Here is a 16,302-nt window from a genome sequence, read left to right as displayed (position 1 = left end):
TTCTGGCAAAAGGCTATAGAATTGCAATCCATCTAGATAATGCATTCAAACACAGGAAAGGATTAGAAAAATATTCAAGATGATAAAAGCCTGGACCCCTGGGTGACTCAGTGGGTTAAGCCTCTGCCTTTGGCTCTGGTCAGGGTCTCAAGGTCCTGGGGTCGAGCTCCCCCCAACCCGGCGCCACCCCCCCCCCCCCCCCCCCGCATCTGGCTCTCTGCCTGCCTCTCTACCTGCCTTTCTGCCTACTTGTGATCTCTGTCTGTCAAATAAATAAATAAAATTTAAAAAAAAAGATGATAAAAGCCAAAGAGGCTAGACAACACTCTGTTCTGTTCTAAGTAAGCATTTCATAACTCACTAACTCAACAGGGAAACAGTCACCCAGACCACTGAGACTGTTATTTTCAAGAAATTATTGGGTTTGCTAAAAAATATTCCACATAGTAATTTTTGAGAAACTGATACTCAAGGTCACAAGAAATCTCAGGACAATAATTAAATTCATCAAAGATGGCTGAGCTTTTTAAATGCTGGGATATCTGAAGGGGAAAGTGGGGTAGTCTCTTCAAAAACTTCTGGGGACTTTTGAGACATTAAGAGTCTAGAGTAGATTTTTTTCCTTTCAAAAACTTTCTTATGAGGTGCCTGGGTGGCTCAGTCAGTTAAGCATCTGAATCTTGATCTCAGGGTTGTGAGATCAAGCCCCACATTGGGCTCCACACTAGGCACGTAGTCTACCTAAAAAATAAATAAGTACGATTAAAAAAAACCTTTCTTATAAATTGAAACTTACAAGTTGCAAGCAGGAAACACATACAATCTTCACCCTGATTTACTAATTGTTCATATTTTGACCCACTTACTTTATTGTCTTCTCTCTCTATCCACATATATAATAAATACACATGCACACACACACACAAGGGCATATTTTTTTCTGAATCTTTGAGACTAAGGTAAGGACATTATGCCCCTTAACCCTTACATACTGCAAAGTACATTTTCTAGGAAGAAGGACATTCTCTTACATAACCACAAAAACAATTATCAAAAACAGTAAACTTAATTTTAATACAATACCAGCCCACAGTATAGATTGGGATTTCCTCAGTTGATACAACTGAGGACAACTTTAGGACATTGAGTTTACCTGATACTAAAATATCTTATGAATCAATAATTATGAAAACAGAAGATTACAAAGTATAAAGAAAAACAAGAAAAAAAAGACATTAAAAGGCATTGAGATAGAACAGAGTTTTTTGGAATGAATAGAGAGTTCTAGGGTACATGAATTATTTATTTATTTAACTTAAGAAAATACACGTTTTTGAAAAAATATATTATCAGGGGAAATATAATCCTATCCCCATTTACTAAAGCAAACTCTAGGTTGGTTCAAGTATAAACATTTTTCTTTATTTTTAAAAAAGAACTTAGTAAGATACTAACCATTAAGAATACACATTTGAAAATATCTTCTTTTTAAAATTATTATTGGAGTAGGAGCGCCTGGCTGACTCAGCTGTTGGAACTTGTGACTCTTGATCTCAGGGTTGTGAGTTCAAGCTCCACATTGGGCATAGAGCCCAGCTAAAATTTAATAAAAAAGTTTTTTAATGTTGACTAATTGAATTTAAATCATAAAGAAGAAAATTTCAAATTTTCAAAAAAATTTCAAATTTCAAATTTTTCAAAAAGAAAATAATTATTGGAGTAATATTTTTTTAAATATACATGTCAACATGGAAAAAAGTCTTCAGAAATTCTCTAACTCAGAGGTATGCACTGTTCACATCATGATTTAGCAATTTTCTTACTAAAATATTAAAAGAAATGTCCAGTGGTGCAATTTATTTATTTAATTTTTCCTTAAACTTTTCTTTAATTAAACATAATAAAACATAAAAATCTTTAGAGAATAAATACGTATCTGTAAAATTTTTCAAGAAACGTTCAGCCTCATTTATAAATATATACAAAACCAAGCAAATATAAGGCACCAGTTTGCAATTATTAATTAGAAAGAAACAAATTAAAATGATAAAACCCAGAGCTAGTAAATTGCAAAAAAGCAGATACATTTTACATATATTTGCTGACACTATAAATTGTTAAACTCTTTTTAGAGTGTTGTCTATTCAGCCTTTCTCCAATAAATAATAAATGTCCAACATAGCCCAGTCATTGTACAGGTAAGCAACTGTTATCAGAGAAATAAAAAGAAATCTTACTCTTCAGCCTGGTAACTCTACTTCTACAATGATTGTCTTTCTGTGTTCTTTGAAAGAAGTCAAGTACCTAGCAGGTAGGAAATGCTAAAATAAATTATGGTATAGTCCATCTAGTAAAACATCATTATGCCATCAAAATGATAATGTAGACTATGTAGGTAAATGGATACTTTATTCAAATTTAAATAGTGATAAGCAAAAAATAATAGTATGCCAAAAATATATAACCTCCTATCGCTTATAGGGAATAATCCATCCATGAAAAATCTGTATGTGTAAGATCATAAATATGCTTTTTATTTTTATTCTCACTCATTGCTATTTGTTTGTAATTCTCATTTCTAACCACTTGTAGCCACAAAAGTAAGTTAAATAAGTTAATAAGTTAAATGTTAAATGGCAGCCAAGACTTTTTGGATCAAATTAAAGAGTCTTGATGCTTTAGATGTCAGATGGTTTAAAATATTAAATGGAAATATTTCTTTCTTCCAGATTAATATTGATGGGCAGGATATTAGGACCTTTAATGTAAGATATCTCAGGGAGATAATTGGAGTGGTGAGTCAGGAGCCAGTGCTCTTTTCTACCACAATTGCTGAAAATATTCGTTATGGCCGTGGAAACGTCACCATGGATGAGATAAAGAAAGCTGTCAAAGAGGCCAACGCCTATGACTTTATCATGAAACTACCACAGGTAAAGGCTCTGTTAACATCCTTGCCCTTGAAATTCGAATTTGACTTTGTGCAAGCAAGTTCTTTCTTCAAAGTTTAAGCTATGAATGTTTAAGATGTAAGGCTGTTCAACCTTCCTTAGGCAAGTCCCTTGCATTATTCAGTTGGAGGTATAAGGAGTACGGCCTAGTACAGGAATCCCATAAAATTTATACAGAGTATATGGTACTGGTTTTTTAGAATTCAGTATTCATTGATTTTACTATAATTTGGGACTCATTACCATAGTCAAAAAGAAGCTCCATGTTGTCTTCATGAACTTCTAGACTCTATGGCCTTTTCTATTTAAACTACATGAGTTCCTCCCTGTTTTCCGTGCCGTAGAAATTCGACACCCTGGTTGGAGACAGAGGGGCCCAGCTCAGTGGCGGACAGAAGCAGAGGATCGCCATCGCTCGGGCCTTGGTTCGCAACCCCAAGATCCTCCTGCTGGACGAGGCCACGTCAGCCCTGGACACTGAAAGCGAAGCAGAGGTTCAGGCGGCCCTGGATAAGGTCAGTCAACCTGAAACGCCCAAAGGACCAGCACACTGAAGGCTTTATTGGAAATTCTTGCCGATGCTTTGCGATTCTAGATTGAAAAACATAAATGTGAGAGCAAGTGAAGCTCTCTCCTGGGGCTTTATTGATTTCCCTTTTCTGTCACGTCATGTGGCAAAGAGAGGTAGGTGGCGCATTAACCGACTTGCTCTTACCAAAGCACACGGAGCTCCAATCAGGCGTATGCTGCGAGTCACTTGGTCATGAACTCCTTGCTCGGAGGCTCTTGCTTTGATCAAAAGCAGTCCTGTCAAAAAAAAAAAAAAATAGTCATGTTAAAATGTCCAAAGAAAAATCTGGTTACCTAGACACCAGTCCAGATGAAAAAACAGCTCAAAATACTTACCTTATTCTGTAGAAAGGCAGTACCATTATCTTTATTCACGAAGGTGAAAGGAAGGCCAAAGGAAGTAAAATCCAGTTTGTGTGTTTATCTAGGCACATAAATCAGCAACACATTTTAAGGATGTTGAGCTCACATGCCCAGCTCTGGAATCTCTGAATCTCTCACAGTCATTTTTCAAAGCTGAAGCTTCCCAGGAAGAACCTTATGCTGTGACACTCTTGTGGTCACTGCTGATGTCATCTGTACTAAGGACCCAGGATAATAACCAGAGTCAGAGGACACCGTCTCAATGGGTCTCAAAAACATAAACACCACAAATATATTTGATTTGAGAATACTTAGTAATCAAATGTGCAACTGACTTCACAGCTTCTATCCAAACTACCTCTTGCGATTTTAGAGACAAGTTGTATGAATCTTATTTTCTCAGGAAAACTTACACCTGAATCCTAAGTAAACACTATAAGTGCTATAAACTGGGGTTAATCAGTGCTTCATGGTTTTTCAGATTAATATTTTGGCTTATTTTATATAATTTAATCTAATAATGATTAATGAGGTGATAGTTATTCCTCACAAATTCTTGCACCAAATTATATTGCTTTCATGTATGTTAAGTCTCAGTATTAAGGAACCAATATATAAACACAGGAAACTGGCATTTGTTTGGTTAATCAGGCATGACTTAAAGTAGGAAATTATTTTTTAACTGCATAAATTAAAACATAATACTTAAATGAGCATTCATGTGTTGACATAGACTTTTTTGAAGATGTCAGAATAAGCAAGATATTTTGGGGGGAAAATGTCCCATTCATCCTTAAAGCTTAGGTCCCAATGCTTTCTAGGATACAAATATTCAATATAATAGCACTTTCTGTGCTAAAAGAACAGAAACAGAATTATTACACATGTTATTTTTTGTGATATGTATCCTATCAGAAAAATTGTAGTCTTACAAGTTTTAATTGATAGACAAGTTACTTCATGCAATTTTCGCAATTTGGGTTCTCTAGGATTATGACTCACTCCCCAGCTGATAAAATCTTAGGTTTTAAAAATAGCTGATGAATCACTTGTAATTTTTTTTTTTTTAAAGTCCCAAGAAAAGCCATTAGCAGCTTGGGGAAGGGTTAAGAGCACAGGCTTTGGTGCTAGACTGGCCAAGGCTGGAGTCCTGGCTCTCTGTCCCTTTCTAGCTGCATGATCCTGGGTAAATTAACTGACCTGTCTCTAAGCCTGAGATCTTGCAGAAGTAACTGGGGAGAAGGGGGAAAATTATGATAAGATGGTTGTAAAGATTCAGTGAAATCTTTACAATGTAAGGTTGTAATCTTTACATGTAAAGTGAAATCTTTACATGTAAATAAACTAGCGCATACCTTGCACATTGGGAACTATGTGATAATGTTAGCTGGTGCTATTATTATGGTGACTGCCATTACCATGATTATTAACTATACTAACTGCATAATTGGTTACCTATTGCTACATAACAAACCATCCCAAATTCAGGTGTTTTTTGTTTTTGTTTTGTTTTTTTAAAGATTTTATTTATTTATTTGACAGAGAGAAATCACAAGTAGACGGAGAGGCAGGCAGAGAGAGAGAGAGAGGGAAGCAGGCTCCCTGCTGAGCAGGGACTCGATCCCAGGACCCTGAGATCATGACCTGAGCCGAAGGCAGCGGCCCAGCCCACTGAGCCACCCAGGAACATATGATATATTATAAATTTTTTAAAAATTAACATATGATGTATTATTTGATGATTCTGTGAATCATCAGTCTTACACACTTCACAGCACCCATCATAGACATACTCTCCCCAGTGTCCATCACGCAGCCACCCCATCCCTCCCCACCCTTCCCTCTAGTAACCCTCAGTTTGTTTCCTGAGATGAAGAGTCTCTTATGGTTTGTCTCCCTCCCGATCCCATCCTGTTTCATTTTTTCCTTCCCTACCCCTCAAATCTCCTACTCTGCCTCTCAAATACCCTCTAGTTCCACCCATGTCATTGCAAATGGCAAGATTTCATTTCTTTTGATGGCTGCATAGTATTCCGTTGTATGTATACAGCACACCTTCTTCATCCATTCATCTGTTGATGGACATCTAGGTTCTTTCCACAGTTTGGCTATTGTGGACGTTGTTGCTATAAACATTCGGGTGCACGTGCCCCTTCAGATCACTACATTTGTATCTTTAGGGTAAATACCCAGTAGTGTGATTGCTGGGTCGTAGGGTAGCTCTATTTTTAACTTTTTGAGGAATCTCCATGTTGTTTTCCAGAGTGGTTGCACCAGCTTGCATTCCCACCAACATCCTCACCCGAATTCAGTCTTAAACCAATAATTCTGTGGATTGGCTGGGTGGATCTTTTGGTGTTTTCACCTGAACATATTGTTGCCTCTACCTGGAGGGTTGACTTAGCTGAAAGAGTCCAAGATGGCCTTACTCCCATGCAGGCTGTTGACTGGGCTTCTCATGTGGCTTCCCATTCTGGTACTTATACAATAGACTAGCCTGGCTGCCTTCTATGGCCTTCTCAGGACATTGTCCTGAGGCAGAAGCTAGAAGACGTCCATAGGCTTCGACTCCAGGACTCACACAGTGTCCCTTTCATCACATTCTCTTGGTCCCAGCAAGCCACAGCGCAGCCCAGACTGAAGGAGTGAGGAGACAGAGTCCACCACCTCTTGATGGGTGAGCTCTAAAGTGTCTGTGTCCATATTTAACCTTCCACAGAACACTCTCTCCCACAATCACCCTTCTCCCACCTACAAGATAAATTCACCTCTTCCCAAAACCCTCAAAATTTTCACACAGCTATGACATCAGGTTCAAAGTCCAGTACCTGAAGATCTGTATGGGTCCAGATATGGATGGATTTTTCATGTTATGCTCATCTTGATCCAAGATTTGTGAACTCAAGAGACAAGTTGTCTTCCACACACACCCCCAACATGCAATGTTGATGCAAGAACAGGATAATAATAGTCACTCCCACTCAAAAATTAGAACAGGAAGCACATAGCAATTACTGGCCCCTAGTAATTGTGACGTGCAGTCAGGTGCATGTAGCCAGTTACCCCACTGCCCCAGGGAATGGGCTGGCTCCTTGATTAAGTTTCTGTCCCACCCCGAGCAGTGGAGTGGTCTCCTTGGCTTTGTGCTTTACCTTCTGGGCTCTTAGATCCTCTCTCTGAGAGATCTTTGCTTTGTGATAGAAATGGCCTGTGTCTGTAGCTGAATAACTTTCTCAGAATGCTTTCTACCCACAGAAATTTGGGATCTGCGGGCCTCTATGTTTTCGATTTCCTCAGTCTCCTTCAGTGCAGGCCAGTAGACACTCTTAAGGACTGTGAGCTTGCTTGGAATCCGACCGTGGCTCACTCAAGCCCCAAAACCTACATCTATAATTTTTTTTTTTCCAAAACGAATCTCTGCTTTGGACCATGTGTGAAGCTGCCATGAGAAAAACCTTAAGAGTCTCTGGAGCCCTTTTATGTAGCTGTGGATGTCTACCAGAATCTGCCTTAAATGTCTCAGAGATTTTAACAAAAAAAAAATCTTATACTCACACACTGATTGGATATTTGACTTCATTTCACTGGATGACTAACAATTCACTCCCCAAGCAAGCAGGCACTGGGTCTCCTGTGTTTCCTCTAGATTCGCCCTGCAAGCCAAACAGCTCCTTCTTAAGTTCCTGTAGCTTGTAACAAAGAGCCAGTGGAATCCCACTGGCATGTCAACATTCTATTTAGAGATCTCTAGAATCTTCTTGGCCAGATGTACAAGTGCAGTAGATAAAATACCCTTCTTTCAAGTGATAGCAGGACCCTTTCTTCTCCAGATACTCCAAGGCTGTATAATGCAGGTTACCCTCTTTCCAGGCTCCAGTAGCAACGTCCTTACTTTTCTTCCAGGCTTCTGAGATTTCTGCGTCAGCTGCTTTAAGTCAAAACTTAGGAAGACAGCTGGTGTTGTTCTTCTGTTGGTTTTCCTAGTCTCCCTTAGGCAGCTACTTTCAACTCAGGGTCCGCTGGGCTGGAACGTTCAAGATGGCCTCACTCTTGTGCCCAGCAGTTGGTAATGGCTGTTGCCTGAGGCTACTCAGTTCTGCCCATGAGGCTGCTCAGTTCTGCCCATGAGGCTTCTCATCTTCCAGTAGATTAAACAAGCTTCCTTTTACTGTGGTTTCAAGGTAGCAAATCTAAGGCCTCCTGAAGCCCGGATTCTAGAAATTGCCAAGTGTCAATTACTTCACTTTTTTTCTTTTTTTTTTGGTCAAAACAAGTCACAAGGGGCGCCTGGGTGGCTCAGTGGGTTAAGCCGCTGCCTTCGGCTCAGGTCATGATCTCAGGGTCCTGGGATCGAGCCCCGCATCGGGCTCTCTGCTCAGCAGGGAGCCTGCTTCCTCCTCTCTCTCTGCCTGCCTCTCTGCCTGCTTGTGATCTCTCTCTGTCAAATAAATAAATAAAATCTTTAAAAAAAAAAAAAAAAAAAAAAAAAAAAAAAAAAAAAAAAAACAAGTCACAAGGCCTGCCCAGATTTGAGGAGATGGAGAAATAGACTTCACCTCTGGATGCAGTGTTTATGGCCGTGTTTAATGAACTGTGGTTGCTATGACTACTTTATATTCTACCTAATTGACTCCATGCTTTGCAAGATAAGCAAGCTGATCTATTTTGCAAACAATAAATAACATCTTTAAAAGGGAAATCCTTTATTACTGCACCTCCCTCAATGATCCTAGTCAGTCACTTGGGCCAGTCATTCTAAGGTCCCAATGATATTTTAACAATGACAGGTTGACTTTGTAATTTATTATTTTCCCTCTGAGGAACATAAGGATATAGCATAAGGATATAAGAACATAAGGATATTATATCTATTGCTATTTGTCCCTGATTACCTATCCTGTAAGAATAATATTTTTCTTTTGTGAATTCTTTATACATTTATCAATACATTTATCAATAACTACCAATTTGTTGTAGTTATTTATTATATATATTTATTTATATGACTTCTCTCTCCTAGAAAGATTAAATCCTCTAAGAGGCAGAATTAATAAATTGTTCATGTTTATATTTCTTTTTTTTTTTTAAAGTAAGCTCTACGCCCAATGTGGGGCTTGAACTCAGGACTCTGAAATCGAGTCAGGTGCTCTACTGACTGAGCCAGCCAGGCGCCCCTATGCTTATATATTTTTAACACTTAATCAGCACCATGCTGATTATGCTTATGTAGATATGATTATGTAGATTCTACATAAGTTTTTACTGAATTATGCTCCAGCTCTTTGAAATAATACATGTGTATGTAAAAAAAAAAAATTAAGGACTATATCAGCTATTGACTCAAAGATAGCTACTATTTATCAAAACAAACAATAGGTTTTTCTATGTAAGATCTTAAAGAATACAAATGCAGATTTGTTATTATGGTTTTTAAATGAAAGTCAGTAGTCACAATTCTATTCATACCTACATGACTCTTCTACTCACAGTGTTACATACTGGAGGGGCAAGAGAAAAATTAAAATTAGCCTCCATGTGATTTTATCAAATGATTTCAAAGGTTTCATTTTATGTCCCCCGCTAGCCCCCCCCACCGCCTCCTTTTCCCTCAGAAGTTCCAGAAAGCTAGTGGATTAATACTCCCTTTGTTTGGACCTGCCTTTTATCCCTGCATATCCAACATTAGCAGAAGGTCTAAATTTCTTAACAGTTGGTGTCCTTGAATCTGGGATATTTACTTATCAATGTTTTTTCATCATTGGAACATCTGAAAGCTCTGCAAAAAAATCTCTTTGCGTCAAATCTCTACTCTGGCCAGAATTTCGTGGGTGACATTTGCTAACTTTTAAATTCATCAACACTTCCTTTGTTTCTCCTCCGTATCAATCATTTGCTCACAAGTCTGGCTATAATTCCTCTGGGCTTTTTTTAAATGTTGACATAGTATCAACCTATGGTTATCATAATATTAATATAGCCATTGTTAGCAATTTACTCATCACTATTAGTATCATGAATATGATTAGAATAATAAAATTATTTCCTACATGCCTTACCATACACAGACCAAGACATGCAACCTCCACATCGACACATACATATGAACATTTTTGAGGGCCTGGGTACTAAAATCTGAACAGTCAGAAATGTTATCCAATAGATAATAGTAGCTCTAGTCTCTGTTTTTTGCTATGGTTTAACTCTTTTATACTTATTTAAACATAGTTGATGGTGGTAATGTTAGTGTAAGGACTGATGGGAAAAGACCACATTATTTTTTTCCAGGTGATTTAACAGTTGGTCCATACCATTTATTGTACAATCTACCCTTTTCCTGACTGATAATGCCTTGTTTATCATACAGTAATTCTTAAATGTTTTATATCTATTTCTGGACTCTCTATTTTGGTTTATTGATCAAATTGCCTATTCACTGATAGCTTCCCCTGGATTCTATTTAATTACTATTTTAAGTAGTCTTTTATGTGTAATATCTGGTGAAGGTATTCCCCTCTCCTTATCTTCTTTTTCAGAATTTTCATGGCTGTTCTTTGTTAATAAAAAATTGAGATATAACTCATATACCATGAAGTTCACCCTTTTGAAATGTACAAGTCACTGATTTTTAGTATACTCACCAAATTTTGCAACCATCACCACTAATTGCACAAGATTTTCATCATCCCCAAAGAAAACCTAGTACCTCTTATCAGGTCACTCCCCATTCCATACTCACCCCAGCCCTTGACAACCACTAAATCTACTTTCTGTCTCCATGGGTTTGCTTATTTTGGAAATTTCATATAAATGGAATCATACAATGCAGACCTTCTGTAACTGATTTCTTTCATTTAGTGTAATGTTTTCAAAGTCCATCCATAGTCAAGCCTGTATCAGAATGTCGTACTTTTTTATGGCCCAATAATCTTCTATTGCGTGGATGTACCTCATTTTGTTTATCCTTTGATTAACGGATGAACATGTGGCTTGTTCCCACTTTTTGACTATTATGAATCTCAGCTGTCATTTTTAATTTGCATTTTTAACTACTTATGTGAATTAAGCTATACTCTAATAACCATCCTAATCACGTGGTTTTATTGCCTCAGAGTAGGAGTGGTCTTAAGAAGCTATAGCCTAACAGAGCTAATGAGTATCAAAAAGAATAACCTTGGGGTGCCTGGGTGGCTCAGTGGGTTAGGCCTCTGCCTTCGGCTCTGGTCATGATCCCGGGGTCCTGGAATCAAGCCCCTCAATGGGCTCTCTGCTCAGCAGGGAGCCTGCTTCCTCCCCTCTTTCTGCCTGCCTCTGCCTGCTTGTGATCTCTCTCTCTCTGTCAAATAAATAAATAAAATATTTTTTTAAAAAAGAATAACCTTCATAAATGATATAACATGAATAATTTGATGAGCACATTTCAGGGTTAAAAGCCCATTGATAAACCTACCAAGCCAAAATGTGAGTTCACAGAACCACTTAACGGGATGATTTGCAGATTTTCACGTGCATAACACTCACCTGGGGCATTTGTTAAAAAGCAAAGTTACTGACCCCACTGCAGAGTTAGTGATGTAGATGGTCCCTGAACTGTAATTTAAACCATGTGCTCCCCAAGTACATTTTCATCTAAATTGCTTGCATGCAGCCCATCAGAATTACAGCTAAAATCAGGTTCCCCAAAACGAACCCTCCAGAAGTGCCCCGGAGAAGGCTGTGTTGGACATAACCAACAAAGAAGGGTCCTCAGACAAGTATGAAAACACCTGAGAAAGGTCAGACCTTCTCTTGTTTTTTTCCTCGGGCAAGCCTACACTACCGTGAGCCTCCAGAATTACCCCCATCCTTGTATGGAGCGGTTGGCCTCCTTTCTGGTCCAGAACTCAAGCCTCACCTTAGCCTTCCATGGATGAGGGTGCCCGTGCACCCTGCCCGCAGGGCAATCTACTCTCATCAGCTGCTAACAGGTGCGTCCACATGAGGAGCCGTGCATGCTCCGGGGCCTGCTAAAGCCTGCAGCGTCGCGTCCGTCCTCCCTTTCAGGCCCGAGAAGGCCGGACCACCATCGTGATAGCCCATCGGCTGTCCACCATCCGAAACGCAGACGTCATCGCTGGGTTTGAAGATGGCGTCATTGTGGAGCAAGGAAGCCACAGGGAGCTGATGAAGAAGGAAGGCGTGTACTTCAGGCTTGTTAACATGCAGGTATGTGCGTCCCAGGATTTTGCTTTCTGCTTCTCAGTAGGGTGTTCTTTGTATCATCAAAACATCAGGCCGCTAATGCCATGCTGAGAAATAGAAAGCTTCAGGAAGATACTGAAAGTGTATGTCTCAACCTTGAATTTGGAATCAGCCAAAGAATCCTGAGAGAGAGAAAAGTGAGGGAGGAGGAAAGTGAAAGAAGGCGTCAGAAATGTTTCAAATTTATTTCTCAGGACAGAGATCCTTAATTGCCTGGGGAATGTGTTGAACCTAGAAGGTCCTTTCCACTGTGAGACTAGGGACCATCGGAGAAGTGGCAGGAGCCAGAGATGCCAGGATCTCCCAGGATTAGAGGAGGTTCTATGTGAGTTTTAAAATGCTTCCTAGATGATCCTAATAAAACCAGCAGCAGGAGTCATGACTCTAGGAAGTGAATAGAGCAGTCTTCTTTTAAAAAAAAAAAATCATTCACGGGGTGCCTGGGTGACTCAGTGGGTTAAGCCACTGCCTTCGGCTCAGGTCATGATCTCAGGGTCCTGGGATCGAGTCCTGCATCAGACTCTCTGCTCAGCGGGGAGCCTGCTTCCTCCTCTCTCTCTGACTGCCTCTCTGCCTGCTTGTGATCTCTCTCTGTCAAATAAATAAATAAAATCTTAAAAAAATAAAAATAAAAAATAAAAAAATCATTCACTCTAGTTCCAGAAACAGGTAATATTGATAATTGTTGGCTTCTATTACAATTGTATTATGCTTACTTGTGCAACTTTGCAAAATAATTCAGCTAGAAATATTTTTTCTATAAGCATTCTTATATCAAAGCAAAAGTTGAGTATTTAGTTTATTTCCAGTATTTCTCTAAGTATTCTAAGATTATATTTATTTATTTGAGAGAGAGTGAGAGAGTGCATGTGTAAGCACGAGAGGGGGGCAGAGGTGCAAAGGGAGGGGTAGAAGGAGAGAAAATCCAGCAGACTCTCCTCTCCTCTGAGCTCAGGGCTCAAACTCACCACCCTGATCATAACCTGAGCTGAAATCAAGAGTCGGATGCTTAACCAGCTTCAGCAATTTATTACACGTTATTATAATGGATTGCTGAGTACCCATTAAAATGTTAGCATCCAGATGATCTATATCTGAAATGTTAAGAAAAAAAAATACCCATACATATCATAGTTATGGTTATATTTATAGAAGTATATACTTTTGCTTTGATATAAGAATGTTTATAGAACAAACTATTTCTAGCTTAATTATTTTGCAAAGTTGCACAAGTAAGCATAGTACAACAGTAATACAAACCAACAATTATCAATATTACCTGTTTTAGGAACTAGAGTGAAACTCTGGTTAGTGAAACTACCAAATGAAACGATGGAAAGTCTTACAACTCTTGCTTCAATTGGCCAGAGAAGGTTTTCCAGCAGGAGGGGAGTAATTATTGTGTTTTCACTAATTATTTCCATATGGCCTACCCATCACAGGGTCTTCATCATTTCTCTCATTAAGAAAATAAGTATAATATTCCTTTAATTCAGTTTTAGTTTTCATTTTGTTAATGGTTCCTATGGCTCTGCAGTTTTGCCTGTCAGATTTGGTAACCACGGGGCGCCTGGGTGGCTCAGTGGGTTAAAGCCTCTGCCTTCGGCTCAGGTCATGATCCCAGGGTCCTGGGATGGGGCCCTGCATCAGGCTCTCTGCTTGGCAGGGAGCCTGCTTCCTCCTCTCTCTCTGCCTGCCTCTCTGCCTACTTGTGATCTCTGTCTGTCAAATAAATAAAATCTGGAAAAAAAAAAATGTGGTAACCACTTTCTCCCCTGGCTGACCACTTCCGTGCCCCAGAAAGAATGACCTTCTCTTCCCACCAGCACTTAGGTTCGGAGGCCACCGAGGCTGCCAAGAGGATAAGGACAGCTCTGACGTTTCTATATTGTCCTCCTTTCTTTTCTAGGAAAGAAATAACCTTTCTTTCCTAGAAAAAGACATACCATGGAAGACTGAACAGTGTCCTGTGATAGAAGAGGCTTGTCACCAACTAAGCAGTGGTTTCAGCAAGTCCTTCCTGGTTCACTGAGGAGAGCATGTCCCAAGATGACCGCTCATGTTGCCACCAGCTCTGACAGTCTGTGATTCTTAGTCCCCATGAGTTTGGCCACCTGGACACTCACACGTTTCCCACTTCTGGTTTACACTTTGCCTCACCAATTATTTGTTGGTGCTGGTGCAGAGATGGAGGAAAGAGCTTCAGTGAGCCCGGGTGTTCACTAAATGCTCACACCAACATGCTGCTTTGTCCTCTCGTCCCAAAGACGGGCCAACCTAGTGTCAGAAAAACCTTGTCTCGGTTTTGTTTTTAAGTAGAATGTTCATTTGCTTTTTCATTACCTAGACTCTTGGCTCTTCGTTGTTTCTTTTAAATGTATTTTTTCCCCCTGATTATAAATGTAATGCATTCTTATTTTTAAAACTCCAAGCGTTAAAAAAAAAAACCTCAAACATGAGTATCTTAGAAATTTGAGAGACTCCTATAATTCAAACCCTTGTTGATAAGCACTACCGGCCACTTGGTATTTTATTTTTCATCTTTCCTAACCTAAAAGAGTTAAACAGTATTTCCAGATTTCTTTCATTATTTATGAGATTATCTTTTCACGTTCATTGGCCATTTGTGTTTTTTCCTCTGTTAAAGCATCTTTTCCTATTTTAGGCCATTTTTCTGTTGGGTCGCTCATGATATTGACTTATAAGAACTCCTGGCATAAAGAGGAAATCCACTCTTGCATGTATTAGAGATATTTTTCCTCCTTTTTTTTTTTTTTTTAAGAGGGAAGGGGGAGAGAAAAAGTACGCATGTGAGCACATGTACACGTACGTGCATGTGAGGAGGGTAAGTGGCACAGGGAGAGAGACTCTCAGGCAGATTCCTCCCTGAGCACAGAACATGTCACAGACTTTATCCCACTACCCTGAGATTGTGACCTGAGCAGAAATCAAGAGTAGGATGCTTAACTGACTGAGCCACCTGTGTGCCCCTGCTTTGTTCTTTTAATTTTGCTTTGTAGTTTGTTTGGCTACCATTAAAAGCAATAGGAAGAGGGGCGCCTGGGTGGCTCAGTGGGTGAAAGCCTCTGCCTTCGGCTCAGGTCATGATCCTAGGGTCCTGGGATGGAGCCCTGCATCGGGCTCTCTGTTCAACAGGGAGCCTGCTTCCCTTCCTTTTTCTCTCTGTGTGCCTCTCTGCCTACTTGTCTATCAAATAAATTTAAAAAAAAAAAAAAAAGAAGAAGAAGAAGAAAAAAATAGAAAGAAAGAAAGAAAAGCAAAAACTTTAAAATCATATGTAATTATATTATCTTTTTTTTTCCCCCTTCATATGTTCAGGATTTGGAGTTGTTTTTAGAAAGGCTATTCACCCATATTTTCTTTCAACATTTATTGTTTTACTTTTCATAATTAAATATTTGAGCCAGCTGAGGTATATTCAGGTGTAAGAAAAAAGGGCTATTGGTTTTAAATAAATACATTTCATCACCTGGTTAAAGTGGCCATTTTGACTTTGGAGCTCAGTGAACTCAGCACCCACCAAATGAGGGCTTCAGGTAAGGCACAGAAAAAACTATTAAGGGAGAGAGAGAGGGATTCTTCATTTAGTTACAGAAGGCTAAAATCAGAGTGGGCTTATTGGTAGAACTGTTCATTTTGATGGACCCTTTGAGAGCATAGAGAAGATAACAAAAGAAGGAAAAGAAGAGGCATTCACAAGAGGTGGTCCAGTTTGACTTGCCATGAACTAGAATTTGAGGGGGCCAGGCATGAGCGTACAATGAGGACCTGTGGAAGATGTTTTGAGCTGGGATGTGATTTGAGCACAGCTGCTCTTTAGGAAAATAAATCTGGTAACAGTGTGGGAGTGGATGGAAGGGTGGATGCAGCAATCAGAAGACTAGGGCTTTAGGTTGGTTTGGGTTGGGAGATGGTGGAAAACAGCTCCAATTATAAGCAAGTAAGGAAGTCCACCCTGCAGAACCGCAGAACGCGTCACTGTCCTGCAGTTCAAGGCACGTGGGTGATGTTCTGTCGGATATCAAAAGCACAGCTGGAATGCTAGAATGGGATAATACGCAGAGCTCTCGAGAGGCTGCTGTAGGTGCCGTGAGGCATTCATCATAGGCATGGGTTGGGGGACAGGACCTGAAGAAAAGGAGCAAGAACATGACATCAC

At 39.5% G+C, this 16,302-nt stretch overlaps 1 protein-coding gene across 4 annotated transcripts in view; it reads left to right on the top strand.

Annotated features, from left to right (window-relative positions):
• Window positions 1-16,302, top strand: part of ABCB4 (ATP binding cassette subfamily B member 4) — a 65,480-nt gene that overhangs the window by 24,366 nt on the left and 24,812 nt on the right. For all 4 annotated transcript variants that reach the window (XM_045089760.1, XM_045089759.1, XM_004739653.3 and 1 more), the window contains 3 exons: window positions 2,730-2,933; window positions 3,296-3,466; window positions 11,925-12,086. In XM_045089760.1, the coding sequence (XP_044945695.1) occupies window positions 2,730-2,933; window positions 3,296-3,466; window positions 11,925-12,086 (537 nt within the window). The remainder of the gene's footprint in view (window positions 1-2,729; window positions 2,934-3,295; window positions 3,467-11,924; window positions 12,087-16,302) is intronic.

Source organism: Mustela putorius, unplaced genomic scaffold (assembly GCF_011764305.1).
Source record: "Mustela putorius furo isolate JIRA1106 unplaced genomic scaffold, ASM1176430v1.1 tig00003845_pilon_pilon_pilon, whole genome shotgun sequence".
Lineage (NCBI taxonomy): Eukaryota > Metazoa > Chordata > Mammalia > Carnivora > Mustelidae > Mustela > Mustela putorius.
Note: the sequence above shows the minus strand (reverse complement) of the source record. Positions and strands in the feature narration are given on the sequence as shown.